Genomic DNA, 16,215 nt, shown 5'->3' on the forward strand with positions numbered 1-16,215 from the left:
AATTTTCATATTCTCTAATTTTATTACTATTTTGAATATAAAAACTAATGGGGAACTATTAATAATAGTGCTTCTATGACGTTTATTTAGACCCATCCTATTTAGCCGGTACTAAGCAAGACTGTAAAGTTTAAAATATTCACATAAAAAGTTGTTATTCAAACACACACATTTTTTAAAAAACAACAACAAAGGTGTATCTTATAAGACAAGCATTATATCAGTTTAGCAACAATGGGACGTGCTTTGCACATGGTTCTCAACGGCACTAGTTTAGGCAATGTGGCTCCTTTGTCTTCGGTCATGTCCACAAGTTCATCACCGACCCTTTCCCACTCGAAACACTGAACCAAAGTTCCAAGAACCAGACTCACTAACCGTTGAGCAAGTCCAGCTCCAGGACAAGCTCTTCGTCCCATCCCAAATGGCAATAGCTTATCTGCCTCTCCTGCTTTGTCAAATCTTTCTGGCTTGAACATCTCCGCAGCTTCCCATAAAGTTGGATCTCTTTGCATAGCCCACACGTTAGTCAACACCATCGTACCACGTGGGACATCATATCCCGCCACTTTACAATCATTCGACGACAAATGAGGTAGTAGTAGCGGAACCGCAGGATACAAACGTAATGTTTCCGACACAATGTTTTGGAGATAAGGAAGTTTGACAATGTCCGGCTCGTCTACTAACCGGTCAAAACCGATTTTGTCATCAATTTCATTTCTGGCCTTTCTAAGTACTTCTGGATAGTTCAACAGATTTGACATAGCCCATTCTAGTGTCACCGCTGTGGTATCTGTCCCTCCAATTGTTAGACTCTGCGTACATTGATTATTATCAAACATTATGTATACATTGTGTCTATATATATAGTTTGCCTATTGATTAATAGTAAACTTACGAGTATGAGTCCTTTGATGATGTCATCCGTATAGTAATCAGGTTGGGTTTCTTGGAGAGAAAGCAAGCGATCGATCATAGTTTGACCTTTTTCTTTATCTGCACGTTTCTCGTCGACAATTCTTTGTAAAAACGTATCAAACCTATTCCCCAAATCCTTGATTCGCTTTTCATAATTGGTGAACCAACGTACAACCGAAAGATAATCAGCTGGGTTCCCTGCACCGGAGCTGATCACCACCTCGGCCACAAGTTGCCTCACAAACTTAGCTTCGTCGTTTTCTTCACCGTAGTATCGCTTCCCGGCCAGCATTCTGATGATGTTGTTGGATGCCAAATTTCCTAATAATGATTTCATCTCCACCTCCACAAATCCCTGTGAATACCATTAAAACGTTACTCGGAAACTTAAAAGATAAACATTGTGTTATACTATGTTATTCTTTTATGCTTGCGTTAACATGTTTGAAACGATTTAACAAAAAAAATAGTGGTTATGTTTTATTTATGCCGTGAACTATACTATATAGGTGATGCACTGTATAAATATACTATAATACGTATATAGTAATGAGACTTTCGAAAATAAATAGCTAAGTATTATTTCATCATAAAAAAAGGTAAGTATTATATATACACGCAACGCAAGACTTGGAAAAACTTTTATTTATTTTAGAAAAAAACTTGAAGATAAACATTGTATTATACTAAACTATTCTTTGATGCTTGCTTTAACATGTTTGAAACGATTTAACAAAAAAATAGTGGTTATGTTTTATTTATACCGTTAACCATATACTATATAGGTGATGCACTGTATAAATATACTATAATATGTATATAGTGATGAGACTTTCGAAAATAAATAGCTAAGTATTATTTGATCACAAGAAAAAAGCTAAGTATTATATATACACGCAACGCAATACTTGAAAAAACTTTTATTTATTTTAGAAAAAGGAACTAGGCACTTGGATAAAATAAATAATTTTGTTGAAATTCGTGGATTTAAATATACGTATTACGTGTTGACAAAAATATATATATATATATATGTATTACGTTATCACTTATCTAGGCATGGGACGGATCGGGTATCCGGACAATTTTAAGATATCCGGATCAGGATCCTTACCCGGTGGATTCGTAATTATACTATCCTTATCCGGATCTAGGGTAGCAGATATCCGGGTATCGGATATCCTTCTAAAAATTATAATATCCGGCGGATATCCGGATCCGGATTTGGATACTTAAAATAAAAAATAATAATATTAATATATATATAAAATATTAACAATAATTTAAAAATAAAAAAAAATATATAATGTTTTTAATTATTTCTATGTATAATATTACAAAATTTACATAAAATTTATATATAGTATTATAAAAATGAAAATTCATTAAATAAAATTAGTTTTTATATATAAATATTATTATTTTTGAAATAATTATTAATAAAATTTACGGATCCAGATATCCAGACTAAAAAACCAAGATATCCGGATTCGGCTTTGACGAATCTAACATTTTACTATCCGGATTCGGATTCGGCCTCCATCCGGATCGAGATTTCGGATAAAAGTCGGGGGCCCTACTTATCACTAAAGGTTGTCTCAGGAAGAAATAAAAATATTATCACTAATCAGTAAAGTATAAAAATTAATATAGAAAGAGGAAGTTGTACGTGGAAGGAGTCTCGAGAAAGACGTGAGATGAGCCGTCGGATCTCGTCCTTACGGATATACAAAAACGAATTAAGTCTCTGAGTCGAGAGTAGCTCTACGGCGGCGATGCGGCGGAGATTCCTCCAGTGATCACCGTAAGGTGCCGAGAGTAAATGAGTGGCGTCGTAGCCGACGTGTTTGCTGACGATGAACTTGGGACGGTTCGCGAGAACAACGTCGTTCTCGGTGAAACATTCTTCGGCTATGGAACGTGAGGTGACGACATAAACAAGACGGTTTCCGAGGCGTAGGTGGAAGATCGGAGCATTTCCTATGGATTTGGAGAGGGTAAGGAACCATCGGTGGAGTGGGGTCTTGAAGAGGTGGAGGTGGCCGAGCACCGGTAAGGATATCGCCGGAGACGGTGGAAGTTTTAGTTTTCGGTTGGATCTTGTGAGCAAAAATCTGGTGGAGATAAGGAGAAAGAGAGAAGAGAGAATTAAAATTTGGAAGAGGTCCATTTTTGTTTGTTTGTTGGTTTGTTCTTCTTTTCTCCAAGACTTTCTTTTGTATTTGGTGTCTTGATGATTCTTGAACATGACAAACGTGGTGTGGTCATCTATCTGTTCACGTCAACCAAGAAAAACCATATAATATGTAATTATAATATTGTATTATTTACTGGTGGGTAAAAGACACGTAGAGATATAGCGATAACTCACCCCATTTAAAATAGGGCGTGGCGTATATACTATGCTTACTACCACCTGGTGAGTAGATTGTTGTGATTTCCAAATCTATGTGACTTATGATTTTATAAATTTTGTAATTAATTAATTTTTGTATGGTATATTATGGCGTTAGCTAGGCTTAGGTTGGCGGGTCAACCCGATCCGCTAAGCCACGGCGGGTCGACACTTTTTTCAAAAACTCAAGCTGGTTAGTGGAAGATTTTACCTTCAAAGAAACGTTGAGGCAAACCTATCCGGCTTGAAAGTCGCGGGATCATTCCACAGCTGAGGAAATCTGTGTGTAGCCCACAGCTTCACCAATAGCATAGTGCCTCATGGCATGTTTTAATTTTGCGTCTTCCTTCCTCTAGGATTTGAGATTACAACAGAAGAAGAAGATGTGGCTCGAATTCAGTATCTTCTTCATTGATAGAGAATACTTAGATAGTCTTAGACGTGGGGTTTAAAATACATCACAAACTCAATCTTGGATTGAACAGACCGACACATTCTAACATTGTCGGAAATTTACAGTAGATTTATTTATATGTTCATAAACATATAACTAATTTCAAAACTTCACAAACTCAATCTTCAGACCGTAACACGTTAACAACCATCAACATTGTCGGAAATTTACAGTCGAGTTATTTATTGTTTTTACTAAGGGATCCTTACAGAATGTCTAAAATCAAGCTCCCTCGTGGAAGATTTTACCAACAGAGGCACGCGCTCTGCACATGGCTTCCAGAGGCTTGGCTTTAGGCATTGTACCACCTTTGCCTTCACTCATATCCACTTTCTCTTCTCCAATCCTCTCCCATTCCAAACACTGAATCAATGACCCAAGAGTCAGGTTTATTAGCCGATGAGCCAGTCCTGAACCAGGACACGCTCTTCTTCCTAACCCAAACGGCATTAGCTTCTGCGATTCTCCTTCTTTCTCGAACCTCTCTGGCTTAAAACTCGTGGGGTCCTCCCATAGCTGTGGATCTCTGTGTATAGCCCATGCGTTGGTCAATAGTATCGTCCCACTAGGCATGTCGTATGCCCCTACTTTACAATCTTCCGAGGCCACGTGAGGAAGCAGCATGGGGACGGAAGGGTACAGGCGTAACGTCTCAGACACAATGTTCTGAAGATACGGCAGATTGGAGACGTCTGACTCGTCTATAAGCCTGTCTAAACCCACCTTACAATCAATCTCATCTCTCGCCTTTTTCAATACATCCGGATGGTTCAACAAGTTCGACAAAGCCCATTCTAATGTCACCGCTGATGTATCAGTCCCCGCTAGTATCAAGGCCTGCATGCAAATTACACACATACACGACTAAACTTACGAGTTCCATACCAAAACAAAATGTGACAAAATTATTTAACGAGCTGAGTCAACCAAACTCATTTTTATGTTTTTTACCAACACAAAAAAAAACTTAAAACATATAATATAAGTTGTGTTAAAAAACTTAATTATAGCCTAAATCTAAAATATATAACATATAAATAAATAATTTGTTACTGACTAGCCTGATTAATCCGAACGGTTTTATACATGCTCCTAGTTATCGTCTATAACTATATCTCGAAAATTACTTTTCGCATATGTACTAATAATTTTCTACAAAATCCCTAGTTACAGTAGCAAGTTTTGGGATACTTACAACCATGTTTCCTTTGATGATGCGATCAGTGAAGTAATCAGGCTGCGTTTCTTGCAGAGAAAGCAAGTGATCGACCATCGTGTTGCCCTTCTCCTTAGCGTCTCGTTTCTCATCGACCAACCCTTGCAAGAACTCGTCCAATCTACTCGCCAGCTTCATGGCACGTTTCTCGTAATCTGAAACCCAACGCAAGAACGGTAAGTAATCAACAGCGTTTCCAGCGCCAGCTAGAGCCACCACATCCGCAATAAGCTGCCTGACTCTTTTAGCCTCTGGATCCTCCTCAACACCGTCGCCGTAGTAACGTTTTCCAGCCACCATTCTGATGATATTGTTGAATGTTAAGTCTGATAACATTGACTTCATCTCCACCTTCGCATATTCCTACATAATAAAATTTATTATATATCTTTATGTTAAATCGATAACACAGCCCAATAACGCAATGATGAAACTAGATTCAGAGCTCACACCTAACTGAAAATTATGTTTCTTAATATTTTAATATTAACAAAATTAGAGTGGCCAATCCAAATAGTTCTATTTGAATTATATGATATAACCTAAATTAATAAATATTTTAAACCAAACAATTTCAACTACCAAATATTTTTATTCAAATTATCCAGAAATTATTTGAAAAAAAAACTAAACAGAACCAAACTAAACCGAATCTTTTTTAAAAAAATATTAGCAAGTTTCTAATATTTTTATTAGAATCAAACCAAACACTTAAAAGAACTGATCTGAAACCAAACTAAACTCGATGATGAAGTTACACAGAGCTCACTCACTTGTGAAAAGTTTCTGGAGAGACGTAGTATCAACCGCCTGATCTCATCCTTACGGATAGACAAGAAGCTGTTGAGCCGATGATTGGAGAATATCTCGAGGGAGCCGATGCGGCGGAGGTTGCGCCAGTGGTCTCCGTACGAAGCTGCGATTACGGTTGTGTAGTCATACGCGACGTGCTTGGCGAGGATGAAGTTTGGGCGGTTCGCTAGGACGACGTCGTTCTTGGTGAAGCACTCCTCGGCGATGGAGTGTGAGGAGTTAACGAAAACGAGTCGGTTACCGAGGCGGAGGGAGAAGATGGGAGCGTCGCCTAGAGATTGAGATATGGAGAGGAAAGTTCTGTGGATCGGCGGTTTGAGGAGGCGGAGGTGACCGATCACCGGCAACGACCATGGCGGAGAGGGAGGGAGGTTAGGGTGTCGCTTGAGTTTTCTGATCAAGAATCTGAGTGTGAGAACGACGAAGAGAACTGTGAAAATTAGGGCTTTGGTTTCCATTGTTTGCTTCTCTTCCCCTTGAAGAGATTTTTGGTTTTGTTGAAATCTTCGTGAGGATTAATAAATAAATAGACTGGACAAGACAGAAGCCTAATTTGATTTTAGTTTGACTTTTTGACTCCTCGACCAAACTCTTTTTTCTTGCATTGTCACATTATTGTTAACACATGTCGTATTATGGAACGAGGGAAGATTTCGATTTGGATTCAATCTTGTACTAGTCAAACTCGTGGTCTTCACGAAACTTGGGAAAATTCTTGTAGAAGTGTATGTTCCAATGTGATCCCCTCTAGGACAGAGGATCGTGAAGTTGGCGTTTGGATCGTTGGTTCAGTAAGTGCTTCGGTTGGAAAAGTCAATGGCGTCGGCGAGAAGATAGACGTGACGTCAGCTCAGAATGACAAGAATGACGTCAAGCTCCTTTAGTGGAACGGTTTCTGAACGTGGGAGTTAAGAAAAATAGCTTTTAGTGATCAAGAAGCTGATTCCATGACTTGTACTGAGTGATAGAGTCACTGCGTTTTTATTCTTCGTATTAAAAAACATCATCAAATCTACTCTAACTCATGATGTTGTTTATGTATTTCTGACTAAAAACTAAAAACCCATGTTAAGATTGCTTAGTAAATATATTACTTCAAATACATTCTCCTTGAGAGTTTAGCAGAGACAATGGCCATAATCGTGACCGTAGGGACGAACATCAGGTATGAGTTTGATTAATTTTAACTGAGGAATATTCTCTCCTGCTCTCTTAGCTGCCATAGCCGCCGGCGGAGATACTACTATTCCCGTGATCATAGTGACGTCATCAAGTTTACTTTGCTTTACTTTCTTTAAAATCATCTCTATGAACACTTTTTTCTTCTCTTCCTCGTCTTTCTTTCGCTTCCTTCCACCGTGTGAAACAAGCCTAGTTATAAGCTACTTTGCGTGATTTTGGTCGAGGAAATAACTTCTTGCCTTTTATTCGTCCGGGGTCAGAAAATCGAAGTGTCGGCCTGGTAAGGCCGAGTTGAAGTTGCTACACTTACCATAGATCAACATAGTTATGTAAAAGATGTACATAAAAAAAAAAGACTAATTCCAGAGTCTGTGACCAATTATTATACGTACCAACTGTTCATACGGAACTAGTATTATTTGATTAGGACTTAGGAGGACAATTCTTTACTTAAAGATGTCTAAAACAGCAACGTGAAAGTCGTCGAAGTTGTTGATAGCTTTTTCGGTGAATTGTTTGTAGAGTGAACCCATCACCATATTCATCATCTGCGTCGGTGGTACCCCTACACCAAATATTATTAAATATATATAAATCATTTCTTACCTAAGAAATAGAAGGAAATATATTTAAATATATATAAAGATATTAAATATAATAAAATCGTTAATTGCTAGTTAAAGAAAATTGCAAAACCTTTGCCGAGAAAGCCCATTGAACCTCCCATAATGTCTTTTTTTTTTTTGTCAACACCTCCCATAATGTCTATAAGTTAGAAAAAAAAAAAAATTGTATGTTTATGCATATTTGTATCGATATGGAGCCTGGAGGAATCAGATGCTTGGCTTGGTGGGTCTGAGTCTTTGCAAAGCCAAGAATCTCGAAATCTCATACACTATACCTTGGTTTAAGTATAACTTGCGCTTCCTAAAAGGTTAACAATTACAATAAAAATATCTTTTTAGCCTTTGATTTATTATACATTTTGTTTTGGATTATAGATCGAGGCAATGTTGTGATTGATAATAACTAGATTATTTTCTAGTTTATATTAATTACTTATCAGATTTATATAACACCTTAACTTAATTTGAAAATGAAACTTTTGTTCAGATTCAAAAAACCTTCCAACCGTGTAACTAATTTATCCAATGACAAACTTAATAACAAAAACAACAACAACAACAGAAATCATTTTCCTAAAAGATGTTCTCTTTAGTCGTTTGTTTATGTTTTTGAAATTATCTTTGCTTTATATTTGCGTTTGCGTACTCTCTACGAATCTAGTTCATTTCTTCAAATTAGACTTTTAATAAAAGCACCGGGGAATGACTTGTACTCCTCATCCTCCTCTCTTTTGTAAGTTAGTATCGGAAAACAAATAAAAAGTTACAATTTTCTTTTATACGAAATTTTCTCCATAGCTGATATATACTATAGAACTACGTACGTTATGCGAGGACTTCAATATTTCTGTAAGATGATGATAGTTTTATAGAGATCCTGCAGTTTGTTTGGTTGAAAATGTTTAAATGAGCTTCTTAGCATAGTGAAATGTACATGAGGATTGCACATTTCGCATATTACTTTATAATTTAATTTGAAATACTCTGATTAAAGAAAAGCAGCTAGACTATTGCTTAGTCTTTTGTATTTAGCTAGAGACTAACAAGCCATGCTTACTATTTAAAATTTAACAAATTAATTCTTTTAGAAACAAGACAAAAATAAGAATCTAACTACTTAGATATACACAACAACAAAACAACATTGTATATTATAACAACCTGTCCAGTAATAAATGTAAGACATTCATTTATAGCAACTTGGCCACTCAAGTTAATTACTTGACAGGTATGAGGTATGGATCAAATTAATATCACCAACTATACCTTAAAGTAAAACATAAGATCCAACTTAGTAGCTGACAATTTCATTTTCTCATAAATTGTACCTCCAACTGTTAATCCATTTTGAAAGTTTAAAGAGGTAAGTAATCGTAAATTTGAGATTAATTGGTTTAATAAATTGTCCATCAGAAGAAACTAACCAAAACATTAGCGTGTAAACCAAATCGTGCGTATATACGTATATGAAAACAAGAACTTGATTGAAAAAAACTTTAATGAATGGAGGCATCTTTAAATCTGATCAATTTATTAAGTTAATGGGAACAAAAAAAGGAAATTACATTTAATCTCTGCAATCATTCGAAATTTGCTTAACAAATTTACACTTATTAAAACGTTAATGGATGCAAGTGAATGAAGTCAAGAACCGACACCTTCCTTACTAGATCTGTCTCTGCGTCCACATAACTAATAGTAGCAGGCAAACTGTTTGTAACCTTGGTAAATACAATAGATTTTTAGAATCCCGTTTTCATCTACTGCATGTTACACATGCCAAAGCCAATAAAATTAACAATTACTGTTTTATATCACATAGTATGAGCTCTTCAACCAATAAAAAAAAATAACTAGTATAAACGTTCATACTAACATTTATTGGTAGGGTTTTTTCAAAAAAAAAAACATTTATTGGTAGGGTTACTATCCAGTGGTACTGGTTCGCTTGTTTTTCATAGAGTTAACATTATTACACCATGATTAATCGAGGGTTCTTACGGTGCAGGTTTTAGCGAAATATAAGAATTCGTTTCTTAACTATTAACTAAAAAAATTAAGAACCGGTTATTAATTAAAAATTAAGAGACGGTTTCTTATATTCCACTAATAAATTTACTCTACAATATTTCACTAATAACTTTACCCTAAAAATTTTCGATTGATCATGCTCTTCCGTGGACTGAGAGGGCAAGTTCACAAATCACAATTCAATATTATTAATCTTGAATCAAATTGTGTATGTGTCCTTTTCAGTGAAGAAATAGGACCCATCACTAAAGACCATTGTCTGTTAAAACAAGAACAATCATCTGTCATAACAAGTAACAGTATCATCAGATTCATCACTGACAGATCTGAGTTTTATTTTCTTCTCAGTAAATAAAAATTATTATTTTCACACAAATAAAAATAAAAACAAACGGTATAATCAATGAAATAATACTCATTACTCAAATGTGAAAAGGAAAGAGATAATCGTAGAGTTAAAAGAACAAACTAAAGAACTAAGGGAGAAAAAATAAATACAAATAACTTAAAAGACCATAACGAGAACGGCACAGGCGGTTGCAGCCGCTCCCACCGCTACATTCCGCAACATTCTTGTGCTCTCTGCTCCGCTCTGCATTAATAATTTCATACAAATAAAAAACAAATATTAGCGAAAACTGAAATAAATGTTTGAAATGTCTCTAATAAAATTGTTGAACTAAATTAAAAATAAATATACCATTGTAATTATCTAACTGTAGATTATAAACCAAAACAAGACTTTAAGTATTCTTTGTTATTATCTACATTGTATATACTCGAACTTTGGTTCTTGAATTTAGTTTGAAGCTTAATGTACCTGATCGTCGGCGGATGTGGCTGGACCGGGAGAGCTTGCGTCGTCGGAGCTAGGGCCAGGAGCTTCTGTCGGTGGTGCAGGTGGACTGTCAAGTTCGGGAGCCGGGGCCGGTGCTTGATGCTTCTTGGACTTCTTATGCTTTTTTGGAGCCGGAGCCGGTACATCAGCGGCCGGAGCGGCTACTGGAGCCGGTGGAGTAAGTGCTTCTGGTGCTGGAGCTGGTGGAGAGCTCACCGGAGCGGAAGCCTTGGGTGAAGGAGACGGTGGAGAGCTCTCGGGAACAGGAGTCGGCGGTGGAGACGATACTACAGGAGCCGGAGACTTTGGTGCTTCCACTGGTGAGGAAGCCGGCGTTTTAGCCATGGGAGTGGAGGGAGGAGTAGCGGCCGGAGGGTTAGCAGGGGGAGTAGTTGGAGCAGAAGGAGCGGCGGGAGATCTAGTTGGAGAGGAGGCAGGAGATTGGCCACCGACGCCGGCGACTACAATGCAGAGCAATGCAACCGTTAAGAGGGAGTTACGTTCCATAGTTTTTTTTTTGGGGTTTTGATTTAAAAGAGAGAGAGAGAGATATCAAAATGAATGAGTGGAGATTTTTAACCAATATTGTTGTGTTAGTGAAAGATAATTGTGTGTGTTTAATATATAGACAATGAGAAGAAATCTAGACCGTCGATTAAAAGAATAGGTCACAGACAGATGTAGCCGTTGAGAACAGAACATGATATTCTGTATCAATTAATGTAGGGTTCACTAGCTTTGTTTTATAGCTTTTCTTATTATTATTTTTACTTTATTTGTTTTGATAAATAATATTTTTAAAACTTCTCTATTGTTTTTATCTGTTTTGTTATTGCATAAATTTATGTGCAGATGGGGTAGTCAAAATGAAGTGAGTATTAATTGGACTAGGGGGTGTCCGTGCTACGCGCAGAATTGTGGATAATTATTTTATTTGAAAAATGTTTTTATTTTATTTTTATGTGTACCATTTTGCCATATTAATGTCATTTTTATTAAAGGTGGTATCGTATACTATCAATAAATGCTACAATTAGGAATTCACTAAATTGGTCGTTTTGTAAAGTTGATATTATTATATTTAAATCATATTTAAATAATATTATTTTTTAAAATAAGTCAAATGTAAATATAATGCAAACCGAGGAATGGATTGTTAATAATATAATATGATATATCAATATGGTTTTTTAGTATTTGTTTCGTCCAAAAGCTAGCAATTATTAGTTACAATATCACAATACCTATGTTTTGTATTTTATGTCATAAGTTTACTAAAAAAATTCACTCTAGAATAAAATAAATATATAATTTGTAAATAAAATAATATAAAATAGTAAAAATAATAAAATAATAAAAATTTAAGTTATCATTAGTTGTGAATAAATTAAATATTTAAAATATATTTCTATTATTTTATTTATTTCTTTATTCATCTTGAATTTTAGTGTACAATAATATAGATTATCAAACTTCATATAATAATAGTTAGTGCGAAAAATATTAGATAATCCACAATTATTTTATTTTATTGTTATTAAGAGTATGACTTTTTGGATAATGTAATTTTGTGGTCGTTTTTATTTGTTAAGAATATTATTTAGTGTTTTTAGTGTGTTATGTAGTAGTAGGTGATAGGTTAATGTATTTTGTGTGTTTTTTTTTCCAGTAATATATTGTTGTGTGTATAATACTTGTTAGTAGTGAATTGAGCATATAATTTAAAAGCATATTGAATTTCAATAACTTTGCATTTAGGCATTTGTCGATTTTAAGATTAATGGTTTCAACGTCAAAATTGCATTTTATTTTTTTCATATTTTTGAACCTTATAACTTTTAAGATGTGTTTTTCCTCTCCCCATATTTTGACCTTGAGCCGTCACCATCTCTGTTTTTCGTTTACCTTTCTAGTGTGCGGCGCTTCTCACCATCACCGGAAAAAGACTCACCTCCTGCTCTTGTTCTCCCTCGCCTTCTTCGTCGGTGAGATTATACGGAATTTGTTGTAAATCGACTTTATGAGTTCCCAGTTGTGTGGTTGTTTCTCACAACGTTGTACGCTTTTCCAGTTAATATTGGTTGCTCCTCTTCTTCCTTAGATTTCAGTTGATGTTAGGAACTGCATCTCTTTGGGTTAGGTCAGATTTTAGTCGTGTTTGATGTTGTCTTCCTCGTCGTTGGCTTACCGTCAATAGTCCTTGCTCGTCTTGGTTTTCAAGATCTAGTTTTTGGGGATCTGACTTCTATGCTCTCTTTCATAGCTCGAGGACAACTCCACAGTTTGTTGATTTTGTTTTGTCTCCCTTTCCCTCTCTGTTTTCTCATCTCGTTGCAGCTTTCATCGCTGCTCGCATCTCTTGTAGCTCTCCCTTTCACCATGCTTATCACTCCAGGTTTGGATAATGTTTTCGTTCGTGTGTATGCTATGTGGGCTTTGAAGGTTATTTCTGGTCTCAAGCTTATTCTCTGATTTCGCGGTGGTTGGTTTATATTATCCATTCTTCATGTTGTTTCTCTTCTTCCCATGTTTCCTTTGGTATAGGTGTGCGGAGTTAGTTTCTTAGAGCTTTGGTCCCTTCTATCCAGAGCTTTGTGTTTCTTCACTTGCATGGGCGCCTTGTCTGTTCTTGTTTAGTTTGTGAGGTGTTTTTTTACCTTTTTGCTAGTGGTTGTGCTTCTAGTACTGTAGGCATGTATCTTTCTGCTTCTTGGTGACTTTGACCTTCCGATTATTATTCTCCCTCTGATCCGTTTTCTTGGTTCTTTGTGTTGGTGCTTGATCGCACTTATTTTTGTTTTGGGGATTGCTTTGTTTTAGATTTTATCTTTCTATCTTTTTTTTTATATTTTTACTTGTTCTGGCCAAGACACTTTATGGTACAATGAGGTAAGTTAGTCTTCGTTCTTGATCTTCTTTCAGCTCTTGACCTCTATTGAATTAGTGTTACTATGCCATTTTGTTTTCCCTGTGATAATGGAGGTTTTAGGTTTAAATTTTGTGTTGTGCTCTAGTTTCTTATTTTTAGTTTGGTTATTTTATAACTCTAATAGTAAAATAAATATATAATTTATAAAAGAATAATAGAAAATAGTAAAAATAATAAAATGATGAAAGTTTATGTTATTTTTTGTTGTGAATAAATTAAATATTTAAAATATATTTATATTATTTTACTTATTTTTTAAATTTTAGTGACCAATAAAATAGATTCTCAAACAATAATGATACTTAATTTGAGAATGATTAGATAATGCACAATTTGAAAGTGATGAGAGAAATTGTAATAATCTAAAAGAAAAAAGATTTAAAATACAAAAAGAAAAAACATGTGGACACATGTCAACAAACCCCTCTTCCACATGTCAACAAACTCCTGTTCCACATGTCATAAGAAGAGAACAAAGTCTACTTTATATATATAGATTTGAAGTTGATGACCCAATGCTGCTCATCTAGTTTATAATTGTTTGATTTTCACTACATTTGTGTTGTAGACTGTATGATAGTTTATAAATTTCCAAATATCATTTTTTTTGTTTCTATAAACTATAAGTTTAGAGAACAGAAAGAAAATACATTGTAGGTGAGATTAAAATTATGGATGCATTTGATTAGTTTTGTGAAAATATCATCACATACTAGATTATAAACTACTCTTTCCGTTTTTAATATAAGTCGTTTTAGAAATAATTTATGTTTCAAATTATATCGTTTTCGGTTTTCTATGTAAAATTTATTAACACTTAATGTTATATGACCAATGATAATATAACTTTTATTTTATTATTGATTAATTTGTGGTCAGGTAAATAATTAATGATGTTTTTGTTTAGAAAATATAAAAAAATTAATATTTTTTTTTAATTTATGCGCATAATTATAAAACGACTTATATTAAAAAAACGGAGGGAGTAATAAATTATATTGTAGCTGAGATTGAGGGTTAGATGCATTGGATTAGTATGGTGTGGAAAGATATGAGATTATTATAGTTCAATGAATTTTAATGTACATTTTAGTCGAGATTACAAATATTTAGGTGCATCGAATTAGTATAATGTGGAAACATCATCACATGTGGGATTATAGTTGAATGAATTATAATGTCAATAATAAAAAATATATTTAAATTCAAATGCAAAATAAAATGTTACGTAAAAGGAAAAGAATTTTTGTTTGGAAGGATACAGAATGAGAGACAACTGGTTGATTGATTGATTGAATTTGGATTGGTGCCCACACGGATACATATCTACCTTAGCTGTAATTTTGTTGATTTCCTGCGCAATTAACGAGACTTCACTAAATATAACACTTTTGTAATTGTCTTATCTTCTTATTTTTTCTGGTCTAAAATATTTTTTTTCTTGAATACTAAATTTTTTACAGCTCACTATGACTGCTATAACAACTAACACTCTCTTTCAAGAGCTTTTCAAGAAATTCTCATCATCCACCATGAGTAGTAGTACTCAATAGATCGGAGTTAGGCATGCAGTAGTGGAAATAGAATCAACCCGTCGAACTAGTGACGAAATGTATTGCTTAGAAGTTAAGATTTTGATTTATTTTTTCACTTTGTTCCATACGTGTTCCAGTGACTAATGTGGAATATTGAAAAAATACATTCACAACGTTTTCTCTACATTATTTTCCCCAGACTAGGCAAAACAAGACACGTTTCGGTCTTGCTATTCTTAAGAGTAACGTTAGGCATTATTTATTTACAAGTGTTCCAAAACGTTTAACAAAAAAACGTGTTCCAAAGTAAAAAAGAAGATAGAAACTTCGGGAGCGGCGTGGCGTGTCGGTGGTCGAGAAAACCCAACCGAGTGGTCCGTTCGTTGACTTTCTTAAAAACTTTGACAAACGTGACCAAGATCAATTTCAGAATATAAAAACCCTATCAAAGTTTTTGTATGTTTGTTTATTTTCAAATACATAGAGACATATATCACAAGCACGAATATTCTATGACTAAAACACAAGTTCTCTTGATGTGCTGGTTGTTTGGATAATTCCAAACTTGTGGAAACTTAACATATTATTAGATGTTTAATATGTTAAGATAAACACAATAAGGAAACCTAGAAATAGGAAAATGAAGTTTCTATTTAGGTTAGGTTTGTGTTTTCCATATCCCACATGTTAAAGGGAATTGTCTTTCATATAAATATAGGTCTAATGGAGAGGTGTTCCACATGATCTGAGAGAAACATATTGAGAGCTTTAGTCAAGGTTTTGAAAACCGGACCGGACCGGCCGGTCGGACCGGTTCGACCGTGACTCGTTAAGTAAGCCGAGTCCGGTTCGGTTCAAAACTCGGATTGGATAAAAACCGGCAAACTCGGTTCAAAACCGGAAAAACCGGTGACCCGGGTCAACACTAAAACCCGGTTCTGATACAATTTAAAATTTGATTAGGGTTTTCTTATAAACTAATCCTTGATTGATAGTTAATAGCCGTAGTTTGTTAATAGTTTCTCCAAAAGAAAAAGAAACGCAAACGTTTTATCTTTGTCTTGTCTTCTCTTCGTCTCTCCTACACTATCCTCAATCTCATCATCTGAATCTTGCATTGCCACAAGATTTGTGACTGCACAATTGTAAGAAACGTAAGTATTGTTTAATTCGTTGATTTTCTTTAACCACAAAATTTGATAAAACAGTAATAATGTATTATTTTTTTGCTCTTGTCTACCTTTTATTTTAACTAGTTAATGGAGAAGAATGGTT

The 16,215-nt window shown here is 34.9% G+C and overlaps 3 protein-coding genes across 3 annotated transcripts; all 3 read right to left on the reverse strand.

Moving 5' to 3' along the window:
• Window positions 1-100: 100 nt before the first annotated feature.
• Window positions 101-3,201, reverse strand: LOC106307124 (cytochrome P450 81D11-like). The gene is made up of 3 exons (XM_013743998.1): window positions 2,591-3,201; window positions 902-1,276; window positions 101-818 (listed from the first exon to the last, which is right to left on the reverse strand). The coding sequence occupies exons 1-3, from the start codon at window positions 3,167-3,169 to the stop codon at window positions 216-218; spliced, it is 1,557 nt and encodes a 518-aa protein (XP_013599452.1). The 5' UTR covers window positions 3,170-3,201; the 3' UTR covers window positions 101-215.
• Window positions 3,202-3,770: 569 nt separating this feature from the next.
• On the reverse strand, window positions 3,771-6,334 carry LOC106306700 (cytochrome P450 81D11-like). Its single transcript, XM_013743415.1, has 3 exons — window positions 5,760-6,334; window positions 4,966-5,349; window positions 3,771-4,607 (listed from the first exon to the last, which is right to left on the reverse strand). Exons 1-3 carry the CDS (start codon window positions 6,255-6,257, stop codon window positions 3,993-3,995), a joined length of 1,497 nt encoding a protein of 498 aa, XP_013598869.1. The 5' UTR covers window positions 6,258-6,334; the 3' UTR covers window positions 3,771-3,992.
• Window positions 6,335-9,900: 3,566 nt separating this feature from the next.
• LOC106301777 (lysine-rich arabinogalactan protein 18-like) lies at window positions 9,901-11,086 on the reverse strand. Its single transcript, XM_013738250.1, has 2 exons — window positions 10,459-11,086; window positions 9,901-10,230 (listed from the first exon to the last, which is right to left on the reverse strand). Exons 1-2 carry the CDS (start codon window positions 10,981-10,983, stop codon window positions 10,144-10,146), a joined length of 612 nt encoding a protein of 203 aa, XP_013593704.1. The 5' UTR covers window positions 10,984-11,086; the 3' UTR covers window positions 9,901-10,143.
• Between the last annotated feature and the right edge of the window lie 5,129 nt (window positions 11,087-16,215).

This window comes from Brassica oleracea, chromosome C7, assembly GCF_000695525.1.
Source record: "Brassica oleracea var. oleracea cultivar TO1000 chromosome C7, BOL, whole genome shotgun sequence".
NCBI lineage: Eukaryota > Viridiplantae > Streptophyta > Magnoliopsida > Brassicales > Brassicaceae > Brassica > Brassica oleracea.

Bases quoted from the DNA above. Each gene is read 5' to 3' on its own strand.
- LOC106307124 (XM_013743998.1), bottom strand. From the start codon at position 3,169: ATGTTCAAGAATCATCAAGACACCAAATACAAAAGAAAGTCTTGGAGA. The intron at 1,277-2,590 runs GTACAACTTCCT...TGGTATTCACAG, and splicing joins TTTCTCGAGACTCCTTCCAC to GGATTTGTGGAGGTGGAGAT. The intron at 819-901 runs GTAAGTTTACTA...CAATGTACGCAG, and splicing joins TCATCAAAGGACTCATACTC to AGTCTAACAATTGGAGGGAC.
- LOC106306700 (XM_013743415.1), bottom strand. From the start codon at position 6,257: ATGGAAACCAAAGCCCTAATTTTCACAGTTCTCTTCGTCGTTCTCACA. The intron at 5,350-5,759 runs GTGAGTGAGCTC...TTTATTATGTAG, and splicing joins TCTCCAGAAACTTTTCACAA to GAATATGCGAAGGTGGAGAT. The intron at 4,608-4,965 runs GTAAGTATCCCA...ATTTGCATGCAG, and splicing joins TCATCAAAGGAAACATGGTT to GCCTTGATACTAGCGGGGAC.
- LOC106301777 (XM_013738250.1), bottom strand. From the start codon at position 10,983: ATGGAACGTAACTCCCTCTTAACGGTTGCATTGCTCTGCATTGTAGTC. The intron at 10,231-10,458 runs GTACATTAAGCT...TTATTAATGCAG, and splicing joins CCACATCCGCCGACGATCAG to AGCGGAGCAGAGAGCACAAG.